This window comes from Plasmodium gaboni, chromosome 14 (genome assembly GCF_001602025.1).
Source record: "Plasmodium gaboni strain SY75 chromosome 14, whole genome shotgun sequence".
NCBI lineage: Eukaryota > Apicomplexa > Aconoidasida > Haemosporida > Plasmodiidae > Plasmodium > Plasmodium gaboni.
Window position 1 is genome coordinate 1651128 of NC_031494.1, and position 21774 is coordinate 1672901.

Below are 21774 nucleotides of genomic sequence, written 5' to 3' on the forward strand. Positions count from 1 at the left end.
ATACATATACATTATAATTATTATTTAATTTTTAATCAAAATATGGTGTGTGATATAATGATATCATATAAATTTTCTTTTTAAAAATCATTCTTACATGTTCTATTTCCCCTCTTTTGAGAGTATGAATAGATGATGAAACACTCAAATAAAAGGGAGGATTTATTATAACTTCAAATTTATTTTCATATTGACCTATATTTTTAATTGATATATTTTTCTCACTCTTCATGTATATAGGTGTATCATCTATAATTACTTCGTCTTGTACATTCAAAATGATTTGATCGTTCATACATCGAATTGGTAATAGAAAATATTTTCCCTATTAACAAGATGACGTTGTGTATAATATACATATATAAACAAGCATTACATATAAAATATATATATATATATAGATATATATGTTTGTATACCTCTGAGTGAACCTCAAGATCGTATTCATAGTTTCCTTGAGATTTTGGGTAAAATTCTATCTACAAATATAAAGAGCATATTTTGAATTATAGAAAATATTTTTTTAGAATAATATGTTTAAAATGTTTTGTTATTATATATATATATATTAAGTTCCTTATAAATATAAATTTTTCTTTTTCAATATATATATATATATTTCTATATAATGTGTTATATTATTTCTCCAACTTTAAAGTTAAATAACATCCCAGGTGCTATCTATAAAATTTTTATAAAATAAATGGTGTAATAGATTTTTGTAGCTTATAAAAAGAAGTAATGACATTTTTTGATTCAATTATATATATGAAGAAAAAGGATGTACCTTCTTTTTTATATCTGTTATATAAATAACTTTAAAAGTATTATCCTCATTAATTTGAACATTGAGGCGTCTAGCAGCCGTGTCCACATTTCTACAGATACAAGAAGAAATACACACAAAGAGATAAATAAATGTCTTGTATACATAATAAATTAAAATATATTTCATATTTGAAATTACATTACTTTAAAGAAACAACACTTTCATATTTTTGAAAGGGAGTATAGGTAGTAAATATTACTATTTTTGGATTGCATTGAAAATAAGTGCATCTAATATCAGGACTTAATTTATTTTGTTTTATAATATCATCATATTTTTTTGTAATAAATTCTTTTAGAACTTTTTCTTTATTTCGAATAAATTCTGAAGGATTCAAAAAATAAAATTGTTCCCCATTTTGTCCAGTTTTTAAATTAGTTTCATTATTGTTATTATTATCTTCCATTTTAAAATATGTAAAAAAATAAATAAATAAAAAAATATATATATATATATATAATATGAATAAAAATAAAATAAAAAAAGAATAAGGAAAAAGGAATTTATTTATTTCATTTTTTTATGAACTCATGTTATTAAACTTTAAATACAATTCATATTTTATGGAAAAAAAAAAAAAAAAAAAAAAAAAAAAAAATTGGAAAAATGTGTAAATTATAATAAACACACACAAATTATAATTCTATATTACTATAATAACAATATATGTACAATATTCTAGAAAGAATACAGATGCGAAAATAAGAATAAGAAGGATGAATAATTAAAAGAAAAGAAAGAAAGAAAGAAAAAAAGAAAAAAAGAAAAAAAAAAGAAATTAACATTGTATTTTTTGATATATTTATTCCTACGCAATGACATGAAATGAACTTTTTCTAATTTTATATAATTTTAGTAAATATTTAATTTTTATATGTTAGATATATATTTCTTCTACATAAATATAATATCTCTGTTTTGTATATAATTGTAGTTTTATATTAACATATTTTAATATAATTAATTTTTTTTTTCTTTTTTTTTTTTTCTTTTTTTTCTATGTGAAAGGATTTCTAATATTTTTGCACACTAAATAATAATTTTCCTTTTTTTTTTTTTGTTATCTCTATCTTTCTTTTGCTATATATATATATATATATATATATATATATATATATATATATATATATATATATTTATATATATCCCAATTACTGTGAAAAGAATTCCTAAAAAAGAATAATATAAAATAATATACTTAAGAAAATAACAAAATGAATGAAAAACCTTATATACCAATAATCGAAAAATTAAATAATGAAAAGAATCCAAATTTTTATATATGTGGAAATGGATATATAGCTCCATTAGACATCAAGAATTTAAAGAAAATTTCCAACACAGAGAAGAAAAACTTACAGCGAGTATTTAGTATGATGGATAAAGATAATACAGGGAAAATATCTGTTTGTAACCTTCATGATATTCTACATAGATATAATTACAAAATTTCAAAGGTTATTATTTTTATGTTCATATTAATAATATTTTACCTAAATAGTAACTATTATACTGAAAAATACATACATATATATATAGTTATAGTTATTATGACCATATGTATATATTATAATTCTTCTTTCCCATTTTAACATGTTTGCATCATTTAATGTTATGTGTATTTATATATTCTTTGTATTTTTGTTTTTTTATTTTTACTTTTTTATTATTTTTATTTATTTATTTTTTTTTTTTTTTGTAGAGTGAAGTAGAAAGAATGATATGGGAATTTGACGAAAATATGGATAATTGTTTAGATTATGATGAAATATACTTTTTATATTTACGATGTGTGAATGATAAGAAAAAGCAAGTACCTAGTGACCTCTACAATATTATTCAATTTTTTATGTTTGATTATGAAATGAATGGATATATAACAGTAGAAAAAACTTTGCAAATATTATATGTACGTTTTGGTAGGGAAAAAATGGACCAAGAAGTTCAGGAAATTTTTGGAGATAAATATGAAGACGAATCGGGAGTAGAAAAACAAATATTCTTAAAGGAATATTTGGAAAATGAAAAAAAGAGAATACGTAAATATAGGTACAATATGAAATATTAAACGAAAAGAAATTATAATAAATAATATGAATATATATATAAAATATATATATATATATATATATATAATATTTTTTCGATTCTTTAGAACTGAAAATCCTAAAAAGGGAGGAAAATAATGAATATTTTAAAATATTAATCAAACATACTTTTGATAAATTATATATTATAAAAAAAAAAAAAAAAAAAAAAAAGCAAGATAAATTCATAAATTTTTTTAAAATGTCTTCTATAATATTTTAAATATATATACATAAAATAATATTTGCTTATAATTAGTTATTAATAATAGTATTATATATAGATCAGAAAAAAAAATAATAATAAAAAAGAATTACAATAACTTATTTTTTATAATACGACTTTATTTACATATATTTTAAATATGCTCTTAAAGACTTTTATTCTTTATAAAATTTGACTTTTATTTTATTATATTATTTTTATTTTTGAAATAACATAATATATATTTCACTATAACATATATCTACTTTTTTATGGTGTTATATAAATTTGTATATTACCTTAAATAGTTGTTTTTTAAATGAATTGATAAAAATAATATTTTCAAAATATACATAATATTATATATATATTATATAAAATATATATAATTTTATATATACATGTATAGAGATTTTCCTCTTCTATATATTTTTTATTTATATTTTTTAATATTCTCTTTCTTTTAATATATATATAATATAATATTATAAATATATAAATATATATATTTTTTTTTGTAACTGTAATAAAATTATTAAAAGAATGGTAAAAATGAAAAAATATATATATATAGTTATCTTGAATTAAAATGGTTATAATTTATTTATAATTGTATATAAATTCAATATTTCATAAATGAAATTTAATACATAATTAAAATAAAAATATATATATTTTTATGATCCTAATAAAAAGAAAATATTTTATTTTTTTGTATATTGTTTTTTTTTTTCTTTTTCATCTCACAAATATAATATATAATGTAAATATTATATATTTTGTTCATAATTGTGTACACGGTTATAAATATTTATTATTATACATATATTACTAATATATATTTTTATTTTTATTTTTATTTTTATTTCTATTTTCTTTTTTTTTTTTTACGTTTTTTTCTCTTTTTGAAAAAAGGAAAAATTTTGAAAATCATTTTGAATCGCAAAAAATAAATATTTCTAATTTTTTTTTTTTTTTTGTTGTCAGAAAACAAAAAAAACATAATAATTTTTTTTTTTTTATGTTTTAAAATATATAATATCATTATAACATAGCATAATATAACATATTATACTTTTAAGAAGTTTATATGTAATATTTATTTTGTTTTTTTATATGTTATTTATTTATTAAGTTCAAAATGGAAATGGATATAAAGAAAAAATATAAACATAGCAATATTCTATTTAGGCTATTTTTAACTATTTATATTTATATAGTAATTTTTTTTTCTTTATCGTTTGCCTTGATTTGCCAATTATCATGTTTAGTAATATTTTTCCCCTTGTTTTTATATAGTCAAAGGGCAAAATTATACATTTTAGGACTTTGTATCCAATTTGGAGCATACATGCGTAATTAATAAAATAAAAAATAAATACATACATACGTACATACTTACATATATATATATATATATATATTAAGACAATTGTAAAACCGTATATGCAATTGCATAAATAAATATAATTTTATTTACTATTTGATATATTCACATTAATGTTTATATATATATATATATGTCAAATTTGCGCGCTTTCGTTTGTACATATGCCTTAATTTTTTAAAATTAATATATCTATAATATATATATATATATTATTTAATTTTATTTATTTATTAATTGTATTATTTTTATAATTATTATATTATTATTATTATACTATTATTTTTATTATTATTTTTTTTTTTTTTAGTCTGTTCATTTATAAACCCATTTTGGAAATTAGTTATTGTAAGGAAAAACAAAAAGAAATATGAACCAAAAAATACAATTTTGTTTATTAATCATTTATCATCTGTTGACCCATGGGTAGTTAATGCAACTACATTTCCTTGGCCCATAAAATTTGTTTTCAAGAGTTCTTTGTTGAAAATCCCTATAGGTGGACAAGCCTTATATCTTTCAGGGTCTGTACCAATTTATTTTACAAAAGATAAAGGTGGATGGGGATTAAAAGAAGGTGAAGTACAAAGAATTATGAATATATGTAAAGGTTATCAAGAGATGAATGTTCCTCTAGCTATATTTCCTGAAGGTACAAGATCTGTTCAGGGACATTTGCAATTATTTAAATCAGGCTTTTTTAGATTTGCTATAGATAATAATTGTGAAATATTACCCTGTGCATTACATGGTACCAGCAAAGTATGGCCTCTTAAATCTTCCTTGCTTGATAAAGGAACCATTTATTTTTCATTCGGAGAACCTTTTAAACCTACACCTGGTATGACATATGAAGAATTAAGAGATAAAACTAGAATGATTATTCATGAATTGATAAAGGAGTTCCCAGATTATGACCCAGAGGTGAGATATCAAAAGGGATATAAATAATTAAAAAAAAAAAAAAAAAAAAAAAAAAAAAAAAAAAAAAAAAAAAAAAAAAAAAAAAAAAAACATAAAAATATAAAAAGATATATATACACATATATATATATATATATATATATATTATGTTAACTTTGTTTTTATATATTTTTAATATTTATTCCTTTTTACAATCATTTTTTTTATAGGTCGATACATTGGCAAAGGAATTTTCCCAAGCAAGAGGACATGGATTATAATTTGTTTATAGGTCATAAGATATTTAATTCATTTGTTTTGTTTTTTTTTTTGTTACCAAATGATTATATATATATATTATATTTTTCTTAATCATATTGATGTCTTACATAAATATTTTTTATTTATATTTATTATTGTTTATATATTATAATTTTCTTAAATATATATAATATATATATATAAACATTTTTATATTGTACCTTTTTTTTTTTATTTTTATTTCTAAAAATAAATGATACATAAACATGTTTTTTAAAAAAAAAAAGGTTTAGCAATTTGTAAAAACATATATCAAATTTGAGAGAATCATAAATATTAACAAAGTATGATTCCAGCATATATTTTATAAATATCTATATATTATAAACATATAAATATGATTCTTTAAATGTTTTTTTTTTTTTTTTTTTTTTTTTTTTCTTATTCTGAAGAATATAAACACCATCATATTAAATAAATGAAATAAATAAATATATATAATATAAAATATATATAAATATAATATGTATGCATATGATTTTTTCTAAATGAGTTATTTTACTATATATATATATATATATTAATTAAAAGAAATAATAATAAAAAAATTGCTTATACTTTAAATGCTAAATTTATTACAATATTATGATGTTCTTCGTTTTGAAAATGTTTAGAAATTAATAATAAATGAAAAAGAAAATATTGAAGCGTTATAAAATAAAAATAATATATATTAATATATATATATATATATATATATATATATATGTATTTATATGTAGAATATAAATTATCAGTGTTATTTTTAATTTAATAATGAATACATTTATTCATTAAAAGGTATTATTAAGTATATTAAATTTTTTTTCTTTTTTTTTATTTTTTGTATCATTTTATAAAATTATTAAAAAGATCAAAAGAGTAAATAATTGTGGAACCTAATTATTATGATTTAAATCATATTAAATCAACAAACGGAAAGTTTATTTTTAGAGATAATCTAATATTATAATGTCGGTAGAAGAACCATATAACGAAATAAATATTATTAAAAAATATTATAATTTTAAAAACGTTGAAAGTAAAAAATTAGACGATGATGAAGAAGATAAAATAATTAACCTTTTAGTGTTTTTCAAACATAAAATTGAAACAGAAGTAAATGAAAAATATGAATATAATACTGATAAGGAAAATATAATAAAAAATATTCTTATAAATTATGTGAAAAGTTTAAAAATCCTTATCTTTTATATACCTTTTAATAATTCAATAAAAAAGAAAATAACAGAAAAAGGTATATATAAATTATTATTTTTAGGAATGTATAACAACCAAGGGGATAGATACCAAAATAAATTTAATGATAATATATTATTTTATAATAATTCAAATGATGAATTAAGAAATAATAAATGTCAGGATATAGAATGTGAAAATATTATCTTTTCATCATACAAGGTAGAAATTGACAAATATGAATTGATATTCTTAATTAATTTAATAACACATAATGAAAATAATATAGAAATATTTAAATATTTATATCCATTTTATTTTTATTATATTATACTTTTTGAAAAACAGGAAAAAGATACTATATTTATGTTATTGAATAATTTTATAATAAATGAAGAATCATATATATATATAAGCCAAAAAGAGGATTTTTCTTTCCTTATTTTTTTATCAGTTCTAGACTGTTTAAAAAATATTAAAAATAAGGCAATCATTTGTAATTATTTTTATGTATTTATTGAAAATTCTTTAAAGAATGAATGTAAATTATTTATTCATATTTATGAAACACTAAGAAATTTATATGTAAACTTTTATACATACTGTTTAAAATTAAAAGATCATAATTTTCCATTTGAAAAAATAAAATTAAAAATTTTTACCAAGAAAGATAACAAATACTATTTATTAAAATATATATCACTTATGTGTAGACTACTTTTAGAAACATTATATAATATATTAGATTCCAAAAATTTAGATATAGAAAAAATTGATGTATATAAAAATTTATATAAAATGATAATGAATGAGATAAAAGATAATATAAATTATATTAATACCGTAAATTATTTTGATAAATATGATGATACACATATATTAAAGTATTATAAAAATGTTTTATTTATGGATGTATTCATATATCATAAAAAAAAAATTATAATAGAAAATTTTAAACTTATTTTATTCATATCAAATATTTTTAGTGATCGATATGAACAGTTAGATGATTTCTCATGTAATGATAAAATTTCTTTTATAAATATTATATTTACTTATTTAAAAATCATATATGAAAAAAGAAGTGATAGCATAGAAAAAAAACAACAAATTATATATCACAACTTTGTATTAAACAGATATATTATTAGTGTTGTAGCGAATTTTTCTTTAGATAACACTGTATCACGTTATATAAGGAGAAATAATGGTAAGTACAAAGAAAAATATATAAAAAGATAAAATGGAACATATTATATGGTATATTCTGTTTTTTTTTGAACCATATAATATATATATATATATATATATATATATATATATATATATATATATATATACATATATATATTTTTTTATGTTTTAATTTTTTAACAGGTCTAGATCTTTTAAGAAAATTTATGTATATAGACGATAAGGATCCTTGTCTATCTGAATATTCCATTCTAGTATGTTGAAAAATAAAACAAAAATGTAAATGTAAATATAAATAAGTATATATTTATATATACAATATATGTGTAATTTTTTTTTATTTTCATATATTTTTTTACTCCCACATTTATTTTGACTTATGTTTTCCCTTTTTAAATTAGGCCATTAAACATATAAAAGAAAATGAAAACTTGGACGATTTATAAGGAATTATTTATATAAATATTTATAAAATTAAATAAATATATACTTATATATTTATATACATCTCCTTCATTCTACAGTTATTCAATTTTAAATATTATAAAAAGGATACATGAACACGTATGTAACTATATAAATAAAAATAGATCCACATGTCCATATATTTATATTTATAACGTCTGTGTCAAGTCCTAATTATTATTTTCCGATAAAAATGTTTTAAGCATTATTTCAAAAGGTTAAAAATATAAATTACATAAAAATAAAATACTTTTATAAAATAATATATCAATAATTTTATAACGGGAAAAAAAAAAAAAAAAAGTACATGATATAAACATGAGAATTTAAAATTATAAATATATATAAATATATTATTTCATATGGAGTATATAACAAATATACTTTAAAAATAAAACAAATGTAAAACTAATATGTACATACCGCTAAATAAATATGGTTTATAATAAAGACATAAAAAAATAAAAAATAAAAAAAACAAATATATATATATATATTTATTTATTTACAATTTAAATAATATTTAGGTATTGAATTACAAAATCATGTGGAGAATAATAAATATGCACAAATTACTAATATATAAATAAGTATTAATTTAATTATTTAATTATACAAAATAAGAAAATTTAAATATATATTTTAAACATGTACATCAATGAAAACAATATTTATTATTTAAAAAAAGAAAAAAAAAAAAAATATATATATATATATAGTCACATATATATTATATGTGTAGTCATCGATGGGTGAAGATGAAAAAAAATATTTTTTTCATTCTACATAATGAACTTCAAAAAATCCCACATATATAATATATATATATATAAAGGAATTAAAAAATATTACAATAAAAGTACATTTTCTTTTTTTTTTTTTTTTTTTTTTTTTTCTATTAGAAAAATTTAATTAAGTAGTTTATTAACTCTTGTTGGTTCATAAAATTACAATCCTGATCATCATAATTAACAATTTTGTAAACTACATTATCATAGTTGATTGGTTGGAGTAGGTCAAACGAATTATCTGTATTATTCGATTTTATGGTAATAAAAAATTGAATTTTGTGAGGTTTAAAATTTTTGATTTTTTTTTTAATATTAGCATTATTAATTGACAAGTGTGTATAAGAAGATATATTTTTGGTTAATAACTTTTTTGATAAATCATATGCTATTAATAGATTTGATATTTCATATACTTGTATTAAAACTTTTGTAGACGAATAATTTAAATAATCATCATTTAATAATGGTTGTTGAATTATATGACTTGTACATGCAAAATCATTTTGTTGACAAGATGTAACAAAGTTTTTGAAAAGTTGTGATTTATCTGTAGAAGGATTATATTGTAAATGAATAGATATTTTTTCATTAGATTCGATTACTTTTGAATAAATTTTATCTAAATAAATTTCTACACCATATGCTTTAATATTAATTATATTATTATTATATATACCTTTAACATAATTATAATCATTTTTATAATTATCGTGATTTTTGTATTTTATTTCATTTGCCATATTTCTTATAATTTCATCAAACCTACCTCCATATGCTATTATTTCCTTATTTTTACTTTCACATATAACATAAAAAATTACTTCATTACAAAATATGTTTTCTTCATAATTTAAAAATAAATCAAAACATGTATTGTTTATAATTGTATTGGTACATATAAAATTATTAATTTTTTTTATTCTGTCTAAAATAGAATATACATGCATTTTCTTTTTTTCATTATCATTTTGATTATCTTTTTCTTTTGTACGTATATTTTTTTGAATATCATTTTTTATTATTTTTGATGTACTTGTTGAAATATTATTACTTCTACTTCTTACGTATGGTACTTCCTTATGAGTTATAAAAGTACTTTTTTTATATTGAAGAGAAAATTTTTTATTTAACAAATCATCAACGAAATTATATATATTGTTTAAATAATCATCTACCTTATTGCTTTCACATTTTATATAAAATAAATTCAATATATGATCAGATATTTTATTCATATCCTTTATTTTATATTTTTGTAATAAAGACATTACAAAAGATTTGTTGACTAATAATGTAGAATTTTTTTTTAAATCAATACTTAAATGGTATGATATATCACTTGGTATATCTAAGCATTCTTTTAATATTACTTCTAACAAATCAATATATGACCATACAAATAACAATTTATTATTAAAATAATTTATATGATTATATAATGTATATATAGATACCATAATATCTGCATTCGCAAATATGGATAGATAGTTTAATTCTTCATTACCAAAAACATTTTTTGAACTTGATAAAATGCAATAGAACATTTTCTCATTTTCATCTGGATAAATATTATAAAAATAAAAAGGATTATTATTAATCATATGATTGTTCATATTATTACTCATAAAATTACCCACATTATTATACATACTATTAGACATATTATTATTATTAATATTATTTGATGCAGTAATAGTATTATTAGTAGTAATATTTGTTGTTGTATTAATATTATTATTAATGGTATCCTTTTTTAAGTGTTTATTACTTTTTAATATTTGATTTTTATATGTATATCCATAAGTATAAAATTTATAAAATAAATTATCCTCATTATATTTATTATAAGAATCGATACTGTCATATATATATTCTGCAAATGATAAGAAAAAGGAATTTCTCAAAGTTATGGAATTTCCATATATATCTAACATATATATTAAATTATCCATATTTTTATTTTTATTAGTATTGATATATATATTAGTAATTTTATTTTCTTTTTTTTTATTTATATTATAATAAATATTATAATCTTCAATATATGTATTTTCCAAATGAATATAATATTTATGTAACAAGATAATAGGTGTAAGTATAAATATAGCACCTCTTTTTTTTAAAGATATTAAAATTTTCTTTTTTATAATTTTTTGTTTCTTTCTCATTTCTAAATCATCTGTAAAAATTTTAGCATTTTGAAAAGTTGAAAAGTCTTCTTTTTTTAAAATTTTATCAGAATTTAAATATTCGAATTTATCAAATAGTGTACTTATTATAGTATGAACTTCTTCACAATTTCTTTTATTATCTATTAGGTTATAAATATCTGTAAAATCTTTTTCAAAGGTAAAAAGTACACTTTCGTGTAATAAATTATAAGCACAACATCTTTCTTGTGGGTTAATAGCTAACAAACTTGATAAAAAGTGAAATTTTTTATTATCAGCTTTCATATATTCTGGATATATACCTTTTAACAAATTTGATAAAGTAATAGATCTTTCCATTGATGTAGAAAATGGTTCATGAAACATTTCAAAAAAAACAACACCTAAGGAAAATATATCTGCCTTTTCATTAAATGGTTCTCCATTTAATTGTTCAGGTGAAATATAATGTATTGTTCCAGCTGATGGATTAATTTGTGTATCACCAATTCTTGTGGTCAAACCAAAATCTCCTATTTTCGCAATTAAAATATTATCAGTTATTTGTAAAAATATATTTGAAGGTTTAATATCTCTATGCATAATTTTCATATCATGAATATATGATATACCTTTTAATATTTGTTTTATTAATTCCCATATTAATTTTTCATTTCTATATATAAACCCACAATCAATAGCTTCTCTTAGAGTTTTACCTGGACAATATTCCATCAATATATATAAATATTTATCATTTATACTTGAATCTTTACTCTTTTTATAATGATTCCAAAAATATTTGATTTCTTCTATATAAGAATCTTTTGTTTTTTCATTTTTTATTTCATCATTTTTTATTTTTTCATTTTTTATTTCATCATTTTTTATTTCTTCCCTTTTTATTTTTTCACTTTTTATTTTTTCACTTTTTACTTTTATTTTAATATTTTTGAAATCATTTTGTAATTCTTTATGTAAGAAAAAATCTACATTTTCTTCAACCCAAGCATCATAATATCTTACAATATTTTCATGTTGCAACTTTGCAATCATTATGGCTTCTTCCATAATATAACTATTATTATCCTTTTCATTTATATGTTTATTATTTGTTTGTGGTGTATTTTTATTATTGCTTAATCTTATAATTTTTAATGCATAGGTTATATTAAATCTTTTATTTTTTACTTTCATTACATATCCAAAACCACCACATCCTAATATTTTCTCCTCATAAAAATCTCGATAATATCTTGAATTCATTTCGATAATTTCTTTACATATTTCATTACCTTTATTTGATAACTGCACAGTTAAAGGAATATTATCATTTACATTTTTATAGAACCGTTTTTTTTTTTTATTATCATCTTGTATATATTTTTCATCTTCTATTACTCTATTTTCTTTGACATATTTTTTTTTTCTCACCATCTTATTTATATTATCATTAATATTATTATTAATATTTTCTTCCATTTGAATAAAATTTGATATATCATCTTGTCGTTTGTCTATATTTACGAAATGATGTTTATTATCAATTTGTTCGCTTGTTTTTTCATCTAAAGAATATAATGACATATCATCCTCAAAAATATTATTCTCATTATTGTTAATATGTTTATTTAATATTTCTATGTTATTTATATAGTCTTCATTCGTTTGTTCATTTATTATATTATTCAGTATATCTTTTTTATCTTTTACAATAATATTATTTTCCATGTTATCCTTTTGTCTTTTGTTATCTTCATTTTGATGAAAGTACTTTTCGCATACATCTTCTTTGATGTTCTGATATATATTATTTTCCTTTACATTAAGTAATTTATTAATTTTTATAAGTGAAGAATGAGCACTATTAAATTCATCATCACTATCATTTAAATCATTTTTATTATCAAAAAAAGTCTGTTTCTTGATCTTTTGTTGTTGAACTTCATTCAACATTATATTTGTTAAATTATTCGTGACAAGAATATTTTTATCATATAAATTTTTTTTTTTTTTTTTTTGTTGTTGATCATTCAGTATATTGTTTAATTGTACGTTTTTATTATCATTTAATGAACATGGGCATTTAAAAAAGTTTTTATCATTTATTGTGTTATACAAATATAAAATACTATCTTTAAAATTCATTTTTTTTTGTTCAGTAATATAATTTATTTTATTCATCATTTTAAAATAATAACATTTATGTATATTAGAATTTTCAATACTATATTTACATACCTTCTGACAAAAATCTATGGTAACATTAATATCTACATATTTAAGTTCATAATAGTTACATTTATTCTTTCCATCTTCCACTTTTATATGTACATTAAGTATGGCTATATCATTTTTTGAAAAACTGCTATCCTCTAAAAATAATATGCTATTCGATTCTTCTTCATCCATAACTTTTCGAAGTAACCTAAAGGAATAAAAAAATACAATCACACATAAATAAATATATGTGTATATTAATATATATATATGTATATATTTATATATTTATACATTTATTTATTTATATAAAGTCATATATATATATATATATATATATATATATCTTTTCATTGCATATTTCTATTACCCTTCTTGAATAATATCGATCTCAATATTTTTGTTTATGGTAACGATATATATATCATTCAATATATTTTCAGCACTTAGTGCTGTCTTGTCTTCACTTGTCATTTTGTAATTCTCTTCATATAATTTATATATATATATATATAAATATATATTTTTTTTAATCTTATTAATTAATATGTATATAATATAAAAGAATATACATATAATAAATATATATTTTTATATATACAAGAATACTTTTAACTATATAGAAATGAAATCCTTGGGGGACTTTTTTTCATTCATTTAAAATTCTTATATTTTATTATAAGATCCATCTTTTTTTATAAAATAACTTAATATTTAAAAAATGTTTCATGATCTCTTCCTCCTATATTACATTTTTTTTAAAATTATTATTTAATTAAAACATATGCGTTATTATATATATTATATTATATTATATTATTTTATAATTTTTTCATTTTTTAATATTAAATATTGTTACAATAATATATATAAATATGTATATATTTTAATTATTAAATAAATAAATATTTATTTCTTATTTATTTTTTAGATAAATAATATAATTAGCGAAAAAACAGAAAAAAAAAAAAAAAAAAAGAAAAAAAAACGGGTTGTGCTCAAAACCAAAAAAAAAAAAAAAAAATAATAAAATATTTATACAATAAGAAAAAACAAAAAATAATAAAAAAATAGACTATAAAATGTCAATAAAAATAAAATTATAAAAAAGCATAAAAATGAAATAATTTTTTTTATTATATATTTATTTTTTATAATACATAAAAACAATTCCTATAAATATATATTACAAAAAAAAAAAAATTTAAAACAATAAATTTTTACATTCTATTTATATATATACTTTATTATAATACAAAATAAATGTGTTCATATTATTATTATTTTATTTTATTATTTTTTTTTTCTATGCATTATTTTATAATATATTTATATTTTTATAGGTCCAATATTTTTATATAAAAACAATTCATAAAATATACATTTTTTTTTTTTTCTTTTTTTTTTTTTTTTTTTTTATCAACTATGATATAAAATTTAAAGTTATAATATATATTTTTTTAAATACCCAAAAAAAAAAAAAATATATATATAATATAATAATACATATATAAAATATTCCTTTAGTTTATCTTATTTTTTATATAATATAAAAAAGATAAATACAAATGGCTTTTTTTTTCTTTTTTTTTGCATATATATTTATACATTTTAAAATAAATGAAAAAAGAAATACATATAAATAACAAAATATATTTATAATATATTATCCTTTTTTAAATACATATATATAATATATATGTATATTATGTCATGATTATACAATATATTAGATAATAATTAAATATACATTTTATAATATAATAAAATTTATTTATTTTTATAATCTTCTATTCTTCATAATTATATTATGTTCGAATTTGTTTGATCCTTTATAATATTAAATTCCAATAACGCATGTTATATATTATTTACTTCTATATATAAAATAATATTCATAATATTATACAAAAATGGAAATATAAAATTTTACAGATAAATAAGAATATGATAATATATTTATATGCATTATATATATACATATATTTATTCAAACATTTGTACAAAATATAATAAATGTATATTTAAATTTATGTTATATGTATATATTATAACAAAAATAACAAGATAAATATAAATATATAAATATATATATATATATATTGGGACATGGTATATTCGATATATTTTAAGTACATATATATTTATTTTTTAATTTTTTCTTTATATTAAAAACAAGGTCTTTTTTTCCACATTTAAAAAAAAAAAATTTGCAATTTACGAAAATATGTAGATTAAGACGTATTTATAATATTTCGGTATATATATAATATATATATATATATATATATATATTTATATACATTTGGTATAAAATTATTTATTTTTAAAAGATGAAAAATATTTATAATTTTAAACTATATATATTTTCTATTTAAATATACTTATTATCTAACACTTATTAACAAAATATGAAATAGACATTAAGAAAATATAAAAATATATATTTCTTTTTCTCCTTTCCTATTTTTATACTGTCATTTTTTTTTTAAATAAATCACATATATGCACATAATCATATTATTTAAAAATGTGTAATTTTTTTTTTTTTTCTCATATTTCAAATGAAAATCTATTAAAAGAAAGGAAATATTTCAATATATATATATATATATTAAGTATATAATAATAATATAAATTTAACGATATATTTTAATATATATCTTTTCATAATTTAAATTATTTTATTTATCCAATAATTATAATAAAGTCTATTATTTATAAAATACCTTTTCTCTATATTATTTTCTTAAAAAAAAAAATGATAGAAGAAGAAAATAATACAGTACACATGGGCTTAAATACAAAAGTATGATAAAATATGAAAATAAGAGAATAACTTTTTGTTTTTTTTAATATTTTGTATATATTCATAATATATATATATATATATATATTTATTTATATATTTATATTTTTATGTATGTTCCTTTTTTTTATGTGTGTTTTAAAAAAATTATAAAAAAAAAAAAAAAAAAAAAAAAAGCTAGAAGAACTAGAAAGATTAGTTAAAAATTTACCTAACCAATTTAACGAAAAATCGTCAAAATGTAATAACAATTTGACTTCAAATATTTCTCAAGAATTTTATGATGAAAAGAAAAAAGCAGTTACTGATATTTTAAATAAGGAAAAAAAGAAAGCCTATGATGATATTGAAAATATAAAGAATTATGTTCTTAAAAATATAAATATAATAAATGAAAAAAATGAAGGCATAAGAAAACAAACCGATATCTTAAATAATGAGAGAAAACAAAATTTAACTTGTATTATTAACTTGGAAAATAAAATTGAAATTATTAAAAGAATGATAATGTAAATGAATTCTTTTTTTTTTTTTTTTTTAGAAACAAAATTTAGAGAAACTATTATATTTTTTATGTGTAACTTTAATATATATATATATATATATATATGTTTCATTTTATCATATACAAAAAATATAAAATTCATACCATATTCAATATATATATATATAATAATCTCATATATATTTATATTCCATTTTAGATAAATATACACATATATATATTTTTTTTTATGATATTTTTGTATAATATCACAATATGTTTGTAACAAAGAAAGTAAGTGTATTTTAGAAAAAAAAAAAAAAAAAATTAAAATAAAATGAATGATATTATGTGTGAAGATAATAAAATACAATGTAAGAATATAGTTTCAATTTATACTATTCGTATGTATTTAAATGGTTTTATAATTGGTTATATTTTTCGACATGATATTTATAATAAATATTATAAGCATAAGAAAAGTAATATCTTCTTTCATTATATAAAGCAAAATATTTTAAATGTCCATAATAATTTATACCTAAAAAATTTATTGTATATACCTAAGGGTCATACTTTTCAAACATATATAAGTAAAAGATTAAATTGTAATAAAAACCGTCATTTAGTTGGTGGTACTACAAATGCTTCTAGGTTATACAACTGGAAGAAAAATTTGCAAGTATCAAATTTTGTGGGTTTCAGATTATCCTTTTGGACATGTATCCTAATAAAAAAAATCAAGAAAATTTTATGATGTATTACATATATATTTAAAGTAATTATATGAATATTATAAGACATATAATTTTTGTTTTTCTCTTCAGGTTTTTGTACATATAGCTGTTGGCAATTAAATAACATTTTGGAGAACAATATATTATCCCCTATTATATCAGGTTTTGTGGCATCAACATTTAGGTAAAAGCCTAGAAATATTAAGAACACATACACATATATATATGTATGTATATATATATATATATATTTTATTTTTTACATCTTTTTCTTTTTAGTAAGGGTATATTTAGGGAATCCAAAAGAAGTCTTATACCTTGTTGGATGGGTTGTACGTTAAGGTATATTTTTAGTAAATAATAATATAGTATATCATACAATATGTATATGTTTATTTTATTATATTATTATTTTATATATATATATATTTCATAATATTAATTATATATTATAATCCATATTTTGTAATGAATCATTTTAACTTATATGTTTTTAAAATATTAAATTTCTTATACAGCTATATTATTTTCACGTAATATAAAAAAGGGAAGTAAATGAATGTCCACCCCAATTAAAAAATATCATATATAAAGGCTATACGATAAGCTACTCAATCCTATATATTAACATAATCTACATAATAATTCGTATAAATAAGAAAATAAATATATAACTTATTAACAATATGTTATATATATATATATATATATATATATATATATATATATGTATTATTTTTAATTATTTTTTTTCTTTTTTTTTTTTGTTTTCATTGTGTCTCTTTTAATCTTATTAATTTGTTAAAAGTAATTTTGTTTTTCTTATATTTAAAAAACTGAATCATCATTATATATAAGTTATTCTTATAATTATTTAAATTATAAATGAAATGGCTCATTACACTTGCACCATTCATTTAAAATTATATATTATAATAAATATTTTTTGTTATAATTAAAAAAAAAAAAAAAAAAAAAAAAAAGAAAAAACATAGATATGTTTTTTTTTTTTTTTTTTTTTTGTATCAATATTTAAAAGTACATCATTAATTATATTTATTGGTTAAATTGAAAAGTTTTTATTTCCTGCTTTGACATTTTTTTATTAAAAAGTAAAAGGTAAGATATATAATACAAAGTAAGCATGTGTTTCTTTATTATATTACATGAATGTCAACAGGTATGTATATATAAATACATATATATATATATATATAATATTTTTATTTATGTATACTCATTTAATATAACGTTTAATAAACGTTTAAAAAATTTATTATCATTTACTAATAAAAAAAAAAATAATTAAATAAATAATATAATAATAAATAAATATATATAATTTTAGGTATTATAATATATCATCTAAAAAAGGGGGATATTAATAAATATATATTTAAATATGCGTAGATATACACTTGATTCGTTTATATATTTACATTTGTTTTGTTTTTTTTTTTGTATTTTTAATTTCACATAGTTTGTATATATATTACCCTTATTTTTAAAAATATAGTACCATTCATTTTGGAATTAATTTATTATTATAATAATTTATTTTGGGTTGTTAAAGTTTTTAATAAACATACTTCTTTTCATATAATGAAGCACCTGCATTTTCACCACCTGCACCTCCTTTGTATTTACCATAAGTTGCTAATGAGTTGGCTTCAGCTCTTTGTAATAAAACTTCTCTTGCCTTTGCAACATTTTCTTTCTTTCCTTGCCATGTGTTCAATACTGAAGCTTGTAAGGCTCTACCGTATGAGAAGGTTAAAGCCCATGGGTGTGGACCCAAAGCGTTGATTGAATTTAAATTGACAGAAGCTTCTTCTTCAGATTGTCCTCCAGATAAAAATACAACACCTGGTAAAGCTGGTGGTACAGTTCTCCTTAAGGTTCTGACAGTTAAGAAACCAACATCTTGAGTAGTGGTTTTAGCAGTACATTCATAACCAGCAGTGACCATGTTTGGTTTTAACAATGCACCTTCTAATAATACACCTTGTTCTTGTAAAGCTTTAAATACACATGATAAAACTTTTTGTGTTACAACTGCACAAACTTCAATTGTGTGTGGTCCATCAGCTAAAATTTCAGGTTCAACAATTGGAACTAATCTATTTTGCTGACAGATAGATGCATATCTAGCTAATCCCCATGCAGTTTCTTGAATTGATAAGTCAGTTGGTTTTCCTTTGGCTGTATCAATAACTAAAACTGTTCTCCATTTAGCAAATCTTGCACCAGCTTTATAATATTCTTTGCATCTTTCTGCTAATCCATCTAAACCTTGAGTTGATTTTTCTTCATCGGTACATGGAATGTTAACTAAACCTTTATCGACTTTAATACCTGGAATAATATTTTCATTGTGTAATAAATTAACCATTGGTACACCTGCTTCATTCTTTTGAAATAATGTTTCTTCAAATAAAATTGCTCCTGAAATAAATTTTCCTAATCCTTTAGTTCCAAATAATAAATCTCTGTAGCTAGCTCTGTTTTCAATTGTGTTCTCTAATTTGATGTTATCGAATCTTTTCTTAATGGTTTGTGTTGATTCATCAGCAGCTAAAATTCCCTTTCCTGCTTGAACAAGCTTTTGGGCGGTTGTTGCTAATTCTTCGGCAACATCTGCTGGTAATTTTTTTGGGGCATTCATATATTCAGTGCAGTGAGCCTACAAAATATAACAAAATATAAGCAAATATATAATATGCCCAAATGTATAAATAAAAAAAATATATATATATATATATATATTTATATATCAATACAGTAGCACATTATTCAATATATGCCTATATTTATATTTAATATATTTTTTTTTTAATTAATAAAAAATGTTTATATAAATTCAAGAATATTTCGTCTTTATTTCTCGAATGTTAATAAGAACATATTTATTATAAGGGAAGCATATACATAAATAATGTGAGCAGAAAAGATAAATACATATGTAGTATATATATATATATATATAATTATACATTGGTAAAAATTAATAACATAAATGTATTTAATATATATATATATATATTTATTTATACGGTACATATAAACACTGTACTTTCATTTATTTATTAAGTGTTTTATTTTCTTACCATTTTCAAAATAATATTATATCAAATACTGAAAAGAATATTCAAAAAAAAAAAAATTCAGTGATGGTGTTTTTAAAAGTATATAAAAAAATAAGAATTTTTTTTTATATATTTTGTCAGTATATATATATATATATATATATAAAATAATATATAAAATATATATTTATTAAAAATATTTTTAATGAATCTAAAAAAAAATATATTTTTACTTCGAGAATATTCCCTTTATTTTTATTTTATTATATTATTTTTATTTTTTTTTTTATTTCTCTTATTTTTTTTTTCATTAATTTACTTGAATATTATACTTTTTTTTTGATGATAATGCTAAAAATCTCCTTTTTATATTTATTTTATTTTTTTTTTTTTTTAAATTATTAAGTACTTTTGAAGTGAGGCTAGGCTAGTTTTTTTAAAATATTAATAAATATAATTAAAAATTATTTTTATTAAATATTTTACTATTATATATAATAATATAGTATATATGAAAAATGGATATATATGTATAATTATTTTATATAACTTTTACGTATATAATATAATAATATATATATACTTTTTTATTTTAATGTGTGTATAAAAAATATATATAAATGAATTAAAAAATATATATAAGCATTATTTTATTTTATTTTTTTATATAAATTAGTAATTATAATATATAAGAACTAAAATTCGAAAATTGAAAATTAATATAAAAAATTAATATAATTATATATATATATATATATATATATATAATATATATATATATATTTATTAACGTTCCCCTTATTATATATATATATATTGAATAGCTATTTTTTTTTTTTTTTTTTTTTTTTTTATATATATAAATGCAGTAAATATTATTTTATTATATATATAATAATATAATACATCCACTAAAATATATAAAAA

At 17.7% G+C, this 21774-nt stretch overlaps 8 protein-coding genes across 8 annotated transcripts in view; 5 read left to right on the forward strand and 3 right to left on the reverse strand.

Moving 5' to 3' along the window:
• PGSY75_1444100 (hypothetical protein) overlaps window positions 1-1235 on the reverse strand; it is a gene marked incomplete at both ends in the record, with an annotated part of 22503 nt that extends 21268 nt beyond the window's left edge. Inside the window, 5 exons of the mRNA XM_018788127.1 lie at window positions 98-325; window positions 420-479; window positions 652-681; window positions 788-878; window positions 973-1235. Of these exons, the coding sequence (XP_018639500.1) occupies window positions 98-325; window positions 420-479; window positions 652-681; window positions 788-878; window positions 973-1235 (672 nt within the window). Of the gene's footprint in view, window positions 326-419; window positions 480-651; window positions 682-787; window positions 879-972 lie in introns of the transcript that reaches the window.
• Window positions 1236-2043: 808 nt separating this feature from the next.
• PGSY75_1444200 (calmodulin-like protein) lies at window positions 2044-3015 on the forward strand (the record flags this gene model as incomplete). The annotated part of the gene is made up of 3 exons (XM_018788129.1): window positions 2044-2286; window positions 2532-2878; window positions 2985-3015. The coding sequence occupies 3 exons, from the start codon at window positions 2044-2046 to the stop codon at window positions 3013-3015; spliced, it is 621 nt and encodes a 206-aa protein (XP_018639501.1).
• A 1247-nt stretch (window positions 3016-4262) lies between these two features.
• PGSY75_1444300 (putative 1-acyl-sn-glycerol-3-phosphate acyltransferase) lies at window positions 4263-5692 on the forward strand (the record flags this gene model as incomplete). The annotated part of the gene is made up of 3 exons (XM_018788130.1): window positions 4263-4476; window positions 4819-5432; window positions 5642-5692. The coding sequence occupies 3 exons, from the start codon at window positions 4263-4265 to the stop codon at window positions 5690-5692; spliced, it is 879 nt and encodes a 292-aa protein (XP_018639502.1).
• Window positions 5693-6683: 991 nt separating this feature from the next.
• On the forward strand, window positions 6684-8551 carry PGSY75_1444400 (hypothetical protein; the record flags this gene model as incomplete). Its single annotated transcript, XM_018788131.1, has 3 exons — window positions 6684-8121; window positions 8289-8359; window positions 8507-8551. The coding sequence occupies 3 exons, from the start codon at window positions 6684-6686 to the stop codon at window positions 8549-8551; spliced, it is 1554 nt and encodes a 517-aa protein (XP_018639503.1).
• A 917-nt stretch (window positions 8552-9468) lies between these two features.
• On the reverse strand, window positions 9469-14205 carry PGSY75_1444500 (eukaryotic initiation factor 2alpha kinase 1; the record flags this gene model as incomplete). Its single annotated transcript, XM_018788132.1, has 2 exons — window positions 9469-13939; window positions 14102-14205. 2 exons carry the CDS (start codon window positions 14203-14205, stop codon window positions 9469-9471), a joined length of 4575 nt encoding a protein of 1524 aa, XP_018639504.1.
• Window positions 14206-16492: 2287 nt separating this feature from the next.
• PGSY75_1444600 (hypothetical protein) lies at window positions 16493-17053 on the forward strand (the record flags this gene model as incomplete). Its single annotated transcript, XM_018788133.1, has 2 exons — window positions 16493-16526; window positions 16722-17053. The coding sequence occupies 2 exons, from the start codon at window positions 16493-16495 to the stop codon at window positions 17051-17053; spliced, it is 366 nt and encodes a 121-aa protein (XP_018639505.1).
• A 308-nt stretch (window positions 17054-17361) lies between these two features.
• PGSY75_1444700 (hypothetical protein) lies at window positions 17362-18298 on the forward strand (the record flags this gene model as incomplete). The annotated part of the gene is made up of 4 exons (XM_018788134.1): window positions 17362-17746; window positions 17852-17945; window positions 18041-18103; window positions 18280-18298. The coding sequence occupies 4 exons, from the start codon at window positions 17362-17364 to the stop codon at window positions 18296-18298; spliced, it is 561 nt and encodes a 186-aa protein (XP_018639506.1).
• A 1039-nt stretch (window positions 18299-19337) lies between these two features.
• Window positions 19338-20871, reverse strand: PGSY75_1444800 (fructose-bisphosphate aldolase; the record flags this gene model as incomplete). Its single annotated transcript, XM_018788135.1, has 2 exons — window positions 19338-20444; window positions 20869-20871. The coding sequence occupies 2 exons, from the start codon at window positions 20869-20871 to the stop codon at window positions 19338-19340; spliced, it is 1110 nt and encodes a 369-aa protein (XP_018639507.1).
• Between the last annotated feature and the right edge of the window lie 903 nt (window positions 20872-21774).